General features: G+C 41.2%; 1 protein-coding gene and 2 long non-coding RNA genes across 3 annotated transcripts; 1 reads left to right on the top strand and 2 right to left on the bottom strand.

The window, feature by feature from the left end:
• Positions 1 to 260: 260 nt before the first annotated feature.
• Positions 261 to 6,555, bottom strand: LOC106948928 (uncharacterized). The gene is made up of 3 exons (XR_001425286.1): positions 6,079 to 6,555; positions 1,408 to 1,463; positions 261 to 1,184 (listed from the first exon to the last, which is right to left on the bottom strand). It is a non-coding gene; the product is annotated as an uncharacterized LOC106948928 (long non-coding RNA).
• On the top strand, positions 2,762 to 3,959 carry LOC106948929 (uncharacterized). Its single transcript, XR_001425287.1, has 3 exons — positions 2,762 to 2,854; positions 3,062 to 3,148; positions 3,234 to 3,959. It is a non-coding gene; the product is annotated as an uncharacterized LOC106948929 (long non-coding RNA).
• Positions 6,556 to 7,103: 548 nt separating the features above from the next.
• creld2 (cysteine-rich with EGF-like domains 2) lies at positions 7,104 to 10,099 on the bottom strand. The gene is made up of 10 exons (XM_015034834.1): positions 9,774 to 10,099; positions 9,199 to 9,281; positions 8,877 to 8,987; positions 8,584 to 8,675; positions 8,317 to 8,493; positions 8,137 to 8,235; positions 7,931 to 8,014; positions 7,701 to 7,796; positions 7,451 to 7,585; positions 7,104 to 7,370 (listed from the first exon to the last, which is right to left on the bottom strand). The coding sequence occupies exons 1-10, from the start codon at positions 9,912 to 9,914 to the stop codon at positions 7,312 to 7,314; spliced, it is 1,077 nt and encodes a 358-aa protein (XP_014890320.1). The 5' UTR covers positions 9,915 to 10,099; the 3' UTR covers positions 7,104 to 7,311.
• Positions 10,100 to 10,155: the final 56 nt, after the last annotated feature.

The raw sequence follows: 10,155 nt of genomic DNA, 5'->3' as shown, positions 1-10,155 counted from the left end.
ATAGTAGCTCTCAAGTCAGTTTTTAGCTGCTTTGTAGACTTTTAGATATTCCTGATTTTGTTTTGCATCTCCTTTTGAATTTTTTTTTTTAGAATGAGGCGTGATGCGTATCTTTGTGAGGCCTACTTTGTGTTGTAAGACAGGTTCTACTACAGTGATTTCTTAATTACTCAAACAGTAATCAAACCTGGGTTAGTTAACAAGGCACCAATTATGTACTCACATGAGACAATTTAGTTTGAGAGCTTTTTTTCCTTTAATAAGTGAATCATCATCTTTTGTATTTATTCCGGTTACTTTTGTCTGATGTGTAAAGGATGTTTAGTAATCTAAAACATTAAATTGTGCCAAAAAGCAAAAACAAAAGAAATCTGTAAGGGACAAAAGCATAACTGTTAAAAAGCCATAGACGTTATTACGAGTTATTTCAGAAAAAGTTGCGGTTTCTGAAAGGAAAAAAAAATAAAAACAAATACAATAAAGAACAAATTCATGAGAAAAACATGTTTTTGTAACAGTAAGCATAAACTCTTGCTCTTCCACCCTTAGCAATGCAATTTATCGCCAAGACTTGTGTCATCTGTGACTCCTTCTCTCCCCTACTCATCAACTCCTTGTTCCCTTCCGTCCTGTTTACACCCTCCAGTGTCAACACCACCTGAGCGCCATGGCAACAACACACTGCTATATGGAGAAAGGAACAGAGGTCTCCGCCTCCACTGGGGTTTTACAGCTGGTTTTGGACAAAAAAAAAAGGTCTGGAAATCGCTTTGAAGTTGGGTCCAGCAGTGCAGGAGAAAAATGCCTTTGATGTGGGTAACCAGAAAGTGTCTTATAAATGCCGCAGGTGTTACAATAGGTGAACAATGCAAAATCCTGCTAATTCATTGCAAACCCAATATTAGATAGGTCATGCTTCCAGACGCACAACCCCTGATGCAGCTTCTTTTCTTTTTTTTTTTTTACAAATATATTTTCTTTACATTTATTTCCAGTAGAAATATTGCTCAAAGTGTTTTTGACAAGGATAAGAACATACCTGACGTTGCTATTTCGACCAGCTGCTGAACATCTGGCTCCGACTGTCTGTGACTTTATTGGTGTGCTTATGGGATCTCCGTGTTAGGTTCTGTAGCCATCCAAGAATGACTTCTCTGAAGGGGGAATGTCTAACATTTTACTACCTGCACACATGCAACATTTGAGCGTTAGTTACATGGTGCTGCAACAGATAAACCACGTGCCTGATCCCAAAAACGGCTGTACAGGACTCCCTGTGCTTTATAATAGAAGTATAATGCAGGTTAGTAGGGAATTCCACCATGAAAAAAGGTACTCTATGTGAATATTTATGAAAACTATTACTCATTGAAGAATTCCAAATTGATGAAGCTGAATTTTCCTTACCTGTCCAGGGTGAATCCCAGCTCTTATCCATTGACCACCAGAAAGATACACCAACCCTGGAAGGATGAAGGAATAACAAAAAAATAAAACTCAATGGATCTTTCTGCAGATGTTAGAAGATTCAAACAAGGAATTGGAGAGTCACCATTCCTATTTTTTGTAGTCTAAGCAGCCAGGGGACTTGTTAAGAAAGCTGTGACTAGTCAACAAAGTCTATACACTAGTCGTCTCCCATAGTAGGCAACGATAGTTCAACCATTTGGCAACTTTGGCCTTCACTAAGAAATGCAACAAAGATTCAGGACACAAAGTATACATGGCTGATCTTCTGCACTGACACCTGGATAGATGGATCAATGTTAGGAGTCATCAGTGCTACATCAGGCTTCATTAGATCTTGCAATAGAGATCAAGTCTTACAGTCTTCCTTACAGTTGTGAAAAGAAAATTCTGGTGATACAGAAAAAGGTTTTTGCTCTGCTGCCCCGGCTCCTTCTCCAAGCACACCATCCAAGGATGACTTATCTGAAGGGGGAATGTTGCACTAAATTACAAACTTTTCTTCCTTCTAGATGCTGAAGCAGCATGCTAAAGAATTAAAACCATCTTAGTATAATACAAAAATATGTTGAGGTAAAACATCAATTGGTTAGACATTTGATGTTCTCCAACCATTTGCACAACAACTTTCTACCAAAGATTAACTCTTTGGACATAACACAGGGACTGAGGCATGCATCTGGACTCCAAAGCTCCCCGATAAAAAAAAAAAAAAAAGGGATCTCATAGTGGTTTTAGGAAAGAAGCCCAATCCACATGGCTCAAAGGATCTACTGCTAAGCATCTTGGTCTGAGGCATTCCAGGAGAACCCCAGATGTTTCCCCCCCCCACATACCAAAAGGACAGAGCGGTCTAGCAGTAAAAGAGGTACCTGCTAAGTTTTAAGTACATCTTCAGTGTTACAAAGTGTGTTTGAAGGATTGCCAAAGGGAGCCTGAGCTGACTAATGGTAAAAAGGTGTATCTTGGGAATAGATAGTCACGGTTTTTAAAACCACAAATATTTCCTGTCAATTTTTTTTTTTGCTGCAGTTTACATTTCTTTTGAAAGGGTTCTTTTCAGAGAAAACAGAGTAATGTAACTGCCTCGCTTATTTCAGCTTGTTGTCTCCAGCATTTCTCCTTTTGGCCATGAACTATATCTGATCACCATTGGAGTCTCATTTTGATTCTCCTCTGTCTTCACCGTGACAGACCATAGCAGTGACCACATTACTCCCGGCAAAGTCTCAACCCATATACCCACAGTTCTCTCTGGTGAACAAGACAAGTTATTTGAAAGTCTCCTCTTGCGCCTCAGACTGACCCACTACCCTAAGGAAAGCAATCAGCCTCTTTCCTGGTGGTCCATTGCCACATGCTGTTAGAGCATCTGCAACAAGCTAAGGTGAGACCCTGAGGTTCCCAAATTCTCGTTACAAATGCACCTTGAGTTGCAGTCCATAAACACCACAATCGGACACAGTCCACCTTGTCCTGGGAACAAGTTACACTTTGTGCCAGAAAAACAGACACAGCACTTCCTTTGACAAGTACCAATTATCCCTTAAAAACAACCCTGTTGTAATCCAAGACTGTTGTAATCCTTCTGCAGATGTGGACAATGCAACCAAAGTACCACGAACAACTCAGCAATTCCATGAGCGTAAAGATCTGGTTCACTGTTCCACAGCCACTATAGGTAGTTATTTCATTAATGTAGTAATAGCTAGAGCAAAAGCAGATGAAGTGTCTCAATGTTTTCATTTTTATTTGCATCTCAACAGACAAAGGACTTAAGCCTACAGCCCTGAGATCAAAGTCTCCTATCTGTCTCCTCTCATTCCTGATGGCTGCAAAAGATCAGAGGCCAATGATTCATTCATGACGTATTGCTGTACACGGAAAGCACGCTGGGCCTAATCTCATCACCCTGTTATGCTCAGCACATGTGCACACCTGCACATACAGAGAGACAATTCTAGACCTGGACCCTGGCTTCAGGATCAAACAGATCATTGTAAAGGCAGTCTCTGTTCAACACTCAGAATAGGAAGGAGTACCCCTCTGAAAACAGTCCAGCCACAGTGGATTGTACAAAAGAAAGTAAAACAATACCATGTTGAAGTAAATAAGAAAATTACAAACAATTGAAAGATTTTCATTCTCAGCGCAATGAAACAAGGCAACAAAACCCACTGAATAATTAAAAAAAGCTGGGATTGTTATTGAGTTGAAATGGTCTCAGGTAGAATCTAATTTCTGCACATGCGATCAAAACAGAGTTATTGAATTCTCTACTGCTTAAGGGCCTTTGTGTGTTTTCTTTTGGTGGAAAAAAGAAAATCTTGTGACCTAAATAATTCAGATATAGATTATGTTTCCCTGTTTTTTCTCACCAAAGGTCAATTGAATTTACTCTGGGAAATACCAAACATACAATCCAACTGTGGCAGTCTGTTTAAGGAGAAAAGACATCTGATCAAGTGCTTTTGATTCTGCTGTTTTCTGCTAAGATGCTGCACAGATGGAACCACAAACTTGGGAACTGCTGTGATGAGGGTTTATATTTTTGTTAAATTTAGGCAGTTTGGGGCATCAGTAGGATGCACAGCAAATAAATCCTAAACATATTTCAACAAGTTAGTGTTAGTTTAAGGATGCACATTTATGCAACCAGGTTATTGCACTTCACTATTATTACTTTTTTTACTTTTTCTTCTCCTTATGAAAATTTAGGAATCTCTTCATTTGAGGGGCATGTGGGGGTCATTTGAGCTCCAGGGGTCACACAAGCTGCGAGCCGGTGAGTTAGACATCTTTCACAAAGCAGATTTCCAATTTCCCTCTCCTCAACCCAAGGCAAATGGCTCCAGCTGTTCCACCCTCTTCTAATGCTTTCACTTCCTGTCAATGTCTGCATCTTATAAGAAAAGAGGCCAAGATCACCAAGATCACTTTTTTTGCACCTTTCAGCGCCGTGGGCTGGAGCTCACAGAGCTCCAGCCCACGGCGTCCAATTTGTCCGGCCTAATCGTCGGCGGTTGGGAGCCCAGCTGGCCGAAAACAAGGCGAAGCTGACCGCATCAGAGAGGGCAGCAAGTTTAAGGAGTGCCTGACATCAGAGGCAGTGCAGACCGCTGACAGACAACAAAAGCACATGGTGCCACATCTGGCTTCTAGTTTAACATGCAGTTTCCCTTAGAGCATCTCAGCACTGTGATTATCCCCGTCCCACCGGCCTATAATGGAACAATGAAGACTTTCGGCTAAGGATAGCTCTGGGAAAAAAGCTGGTTTGAGATGAAACCCCTGATGACTGAGGAAGAAGAAGAGCAATAGATTTAGATGCCCAAGAAATGCCACTGAACAAGAAGAGAGAGGTGAAAAACACTGAATACAGATTTTGGTACTATCACCCATGTGTCCCTGTGTTTTCCATCTTTGGAAGCGTCCTAGTAGTCACCCTGCTACAGCTGGACCATGTGCTTCACAGCTGAGGTTTACTGGCAGCGGAAAACCACCAAGGTTAAAAGAAAGTATCGGGGTGCCCCTCCAACCACAGAGCGAGCGAGCATGCTCGCATGCATGTGCAAAACTGAAGCTAGGTCGCTTTACCGCACGGAAGGGGAGGCCAGCATTCAGAATAAACAATTCCCAACAAAAGGAAAGCCTGGTGGTTAAAGGAGCGGTCTTCAAACGGGTCACAAGTTCAAAGCACTGAAAATCAGAAAGTCATGAAGGAGTATTGTTTTCTTTTCCCAGAGGGTGAAACAGTTGTTGCATCATTTTCAAGTTATTCATAAGGTAAATGAATTTAAGATGTGGCCCAAGAGTAATTTGCCAAGTCAGAAGTGTACATATACAAAAAGCAATTTTAGGCAATTTGGGGAAATCCACAAGGTGATGTCAAAGCTTTGTAAGCTTCTGATAGGTTAATTCACAACATCTGAGGTTGTTAAATATGCCCCCGTGGACATACCTTAAGGAACTACTTAAATACAATGCTTCCTGGTGTGACAACATGGAAAAAAATCTAAAGAGATCAGTCAAGATATTACAAAGAGAATGCTGTACCTCTACAAGACTGGTTCATTTGCCTCCTGGCTCTTATCGGTTGTTTCTAGTTAGCACTGGGAGAAGGCACAAGTGAGGAAAAAGCAAATCTGCTTTGACTGTCATTAAGCCTCAGGTTCCTGCAACAGACTTTCCCACTAAAGCTGTTACTGAGGTAGGCTCAGTGGAGCACATCTCATCTCCAGGACATAAAACATCATATCAAATATGCATCTGATGAAGGCTAAATTCACCTAAAAGGGCAGCATCAGTATTAGGTACACTGACTCATGTATTAGTCAGGATGCTGACTCACGCTGATGCTCTCTTCTTGCCAAGTACCTCATATCATCCATCTCCTAAAGCAAACACTTTCTCCTTTGAGTTATGGATAAAATATTTAATAACACGAGATAGTTCTAACAGTGTAATCCATGCCTCCGCAGTGATGAGCCCAGCATGCTGAGTGCGAGGGTCGGAGTAGGGCAACTCTGCATCTCTGCTGCTGGCTCAGACAGGTCTCAACTGGCTGCTCCTTCCACCTTCAGCAAGATCGAGTAAATCAAAACAACTTACATCATCCCAAAGATAGCGGAAAGGGTTGATCAGGAGGAGAGACTGAAGGGTGGGCAATTGTTGGTAAGAAACATGAATACCTCCCCTTGTGCCCAGTTCGAGGAAAGTAATCTAGATTAAGACTAATCTCTTAAATAATTAAGCTTTAAGAGTAGGGAAATGTACTTTTATTACCACAGATTGTAAAGGAAACTCTGGATCAATGTAAGAGGAAATACTGTATTATTAAGGACACTGAGTGCGCAGCAAAGATGATTTAAAACACCGACACAGCATCCCGCGCTTTCTGGATCCATTCCAGACGTGAGCGCTGAAGATCGAAATTTCAACAGCCAACACTGCCATCGTGTGGCAATCCCAAGTCACTGCAACACGATTGCATTTAAAATGTCTCCTGCGTTGTCGGCCAGTTTTTCCTCAAAGCTTTACAAATGTAGGCGTGACATGTTTCTTTTAGCTTGCGAAAAAAAAAAAAAAAAAAAACAACGTTGAAAACTGTCAAATAAAATGGTTAATTCAAATAACTCGAAACTTCAAAATAAAATGTCTAAATCAATTTGTGTTCAAAATGCCAAACGTATTTTTTACATTACAAAACTACCAAACTTTAGCAAAACTCAGACCTTGTATTTCAGTTTAATAGCATTCCAAAACAAATTTAACTTCCTATGATTTTGTTTTGTAGCAGTTGACTTGCCGTTTTGACTTCCCAGCATTTGCGTTGTAAAACTAACGTTTTACTTAATCATTTAAATTAAGGAATATCCATTTTATTGTGTTCACTTGTGCATACATTTATGCAACTTATTACCAATTGGCTCCTTTACTGAGCCTCTGAAAAGCAACTTAACACTGCCATCATGTGGTGATTTCAAATTACTGCAACACAAAGTTGCCCTAAGCCCAACACCATTTTCCTCTTTTGATTTTCCACTAATTTACTGCTTCAGTTAAACTTGCTCCATTCTAAAAGTTATAAAATAAAATGGAAAGTATTTGATTAGTTAAAATAGAATCACATTGAATTCAACATTATTCACTTTTATTGAAACAACTTTAATTATTAAAACAAATGAACAGTGGCATAAAATGTCCTGTTTCTGTCCAATTCCACTACTGGAAAACACTGGTGGGTTTTGAAAACAGGTGGTATATTGATTGCGGTCCAAGTAAAAAAAAAAAAAAAAAAGTCATGAGGTTCAGTTCGTTCATATACTGGTCCAAGTTTCAACATCAGAGCTCCCTGTGTGGCCCTGGAGTCGTCTCCGATGCTTCAGACTCCTCCTTTTCATCTACCGACAAAGGAAGGAAAAAGGTGAGAGTAGTGCTACCAACGGTGAAATGTTTGAGTATTTAACACATTGACCCTCACCGCTTTGTTGGACACACTCGCCATCTTTCTCCTCATAGCCACTGGAGCAGATGCAGATGAAGCTGCCTTTACTGTTGACACACTCCTGGTTCTCCTTCACACACGCAGGGTCCGACTGTGAACATTCATCAATATCTAGAAAACAAGTACAGCAATAAGCAAAAGATAACTGTAAAAATGACTCTGTACACATGGTAATACAGTTCTTTTCCTCAATAATTTACAATCTACTAAAATATTTCCATCCTACCAGTGCAGGTTCCTTCTACATCCTGGTACCCTTCAGCACAAGCCTGGCACTCATCAGGACCACCTCCAGTGCAGCCGGTGCACGCCTCGTCACAACCTGTATGAGTTCAAGCCGATCAAAGCGAATTAATTCAATGTTCAGCTGCTGTGAAAAGATTGAAAATATTGTGATTATTTTATCATTTCTGAATTTTTCCCCCTTTAATCTGAGGAAACTAATCTGAACCTTACCATTGCAGGAGTAGGAACCTTCAGTGTTAAGGCAGTATTGATCCTCTTTGCACGGTGAGGGCTCTTTGGCACACTCGTTCACATCTGCAAATCATTTGGCCGACAACACAAATCTATCAGTTTCAAAATGTGCAACCCTACACCAAGTCTTTCTTTACAATTAAATCCCACATAGGGTCTGCAGAACAGGACGGTGTTCCTCCTACCGACACAAGCTTCTTGGTCATCCTCCTCCCAGCCCTCCTTGCACTCGTCACAGTCCTGATTGGTTGCGCCGGTGCAGGTCTTGCACGACGTGTCGCACTCTATGGGAGGATGTAGACCCTGAATCACTGACCAGTTCACTGAACCATGTCGATTCCTGTACAAGTTAGCCTAAAGTTTACCTGTACACAAAGAGAAGGTATCGTTTCTGACTTCGTTGAAATACCCGTCGACGCAGTCCAAGCAGAACTCCCCCTTATAGGCGTGGTCACAGCTGCACTTCCCGTTGCCTCCGCGGGTCCCGTCGCCGTCACACACCCCGTTTCCGTGACACGGCCTCTCCGAGCCCCCTATACAAGCTTCAGAAACAAAATTATTATTATCATTGGTGCATCAAATATTACAGCCAGATCTATTCTTCCTCTGGCTTCATTAGAATCGTTCCTTACCATTGCAGTCAGGTCCAAATGTTCCCTTTGGACAGCAGACCTTGATAGTGTCTATGCAGAACCATTTATGCAGATCTGGATGTTTGGTTTTCCTGCATCGCAGAAGGGGATGAAATGGGGAGAGGTGGGCTTCAATTAATGCAGAAACTTACTGCAAAAACTTGTGAACTGATCGTGAAATAATTCAGGTACAAAAAGGTCCCAGATTAGATAATTGCTTATGTTTAAACACTTTTTTGAACATTATCTCATGCTCATTGACAGGTCCTTTGTCAATCTCACCAGACACCCACTTTTTAAACCACCAGGTCTCGAATTGCTCCTCGTGTTCCTCCACCATGCGGTTGCACTCAAAGCTGCTGCTATCACACAGATCCTCCAAGATCTCCATCAGGCGAATCTCACTGCAGGAAGACAGACATAGATATATCCACACAGGGCATAGAGGAAAAGGAAGTGACTAGTGAAAGTAAAGGTTCTCCATTTGGTGCAACCTTGTTGTTTAATGATCTGTTATCTAAAAGCGTAGATAAGCTTCCACTGCCGAGGTCAAACAGCTCTGCATCAGGTTGACCTGGAGTTAGCAGAGGACAGGACGATCTGGACTCGTCTCACCTTGTCTCATACTTGGACAGCTTTCTCTCCTCCCAGGCTGTGTTGCCTCCTCCAAAGTTCTGCTTTGCTGTTCTGTCATAGCCCTGAAAAAAAAAGAGAGAAGAAAACCACAAACCCAAATTATTTATACCAAATGGAAAGAGGAAGAGGTTTTCCACGTAGATCAATGAGGTCGACTTATCAGATATGCCTTACTGGTGACATTGGTTTATAATCTAATACTGATTCATCTTCTCAAAGTTCACACCTGACCTTTCTGCTGTGTTCATGGTGCAGTTTGTTTATAAAGTTTTCCAAACAAACGTTTCTGATAAGCCGGATTTTAGCAATAATTGACAGCAATTTCTAAAAGCAGTTAACTGCGCTGAATTGTATTTAGGAATGCCAGATTAAAAGGGACTGAGCATAAATGCCCGTCACATATTTAAAGCAAAAAGCAGAAATTAAATGCATTAAGGCGTGTATGGATTTCCTTTCACCTGACAGTTATGCCTAAAATACTATTTTGTTCCATGATACTGAATACTGTAGCACGGCAGTGCAAGCAAGACGAGTGTTTTGAAAAGATCTCTGACCTTGTTGAAGTTCTCAGTAATTTGATGGCAGGTGCTGCAGGCGCTTTTTAAATCTCTCTTGGTGTCGCCGGCTTGAAAAAGCAAAACAAGAATAATGGAGCAGGAGAGGAGCCGCATCTGTGGAAGGCAAGGGGACAGCATCTCTCACCCAAACAGACTCAATCACGCTATCATGACAGTAGCACCCTTCACTAACTGGTATACACCTAGCTATAAAGTTCTGTAACGGTTGGATACATTTAAATGAACTATTCTAACATCAAACTTAAGATAATTGTATCTATGCAAAGCGCAGCTAAGTAGTATTTACATGCCGGTTGTAGAAAAAAAAAGATGCTTTTCTAGTTTTCCGCGTCAGCCTCTAAGGTTGATTGTGGCTTGT

The sequence above is a fragment of the Poecilia latipinna genome, unplaced genomic scaffold (assembly GCF_001443285.1).
Source record: "Poecilia latipinna isolate Pla-1442-1.1 unplaced genomic scaffold, P_latipinna-1.0 Scaffold314, whole genome shotgun sequence".
Taxonomy (NCBI): domain Eukaryota; kingdom Metazoa; phylum Chordata; class Actinopteri; order Cyprinodontiformes; family Poeciliidae; genus Poecilia; species Poecilia latipinna.
The sequence above is the reverse complement of the archived record's forward strand: the minus strand, read 5'-3'. Positions and strand labels throughout refer to the sequence as shown.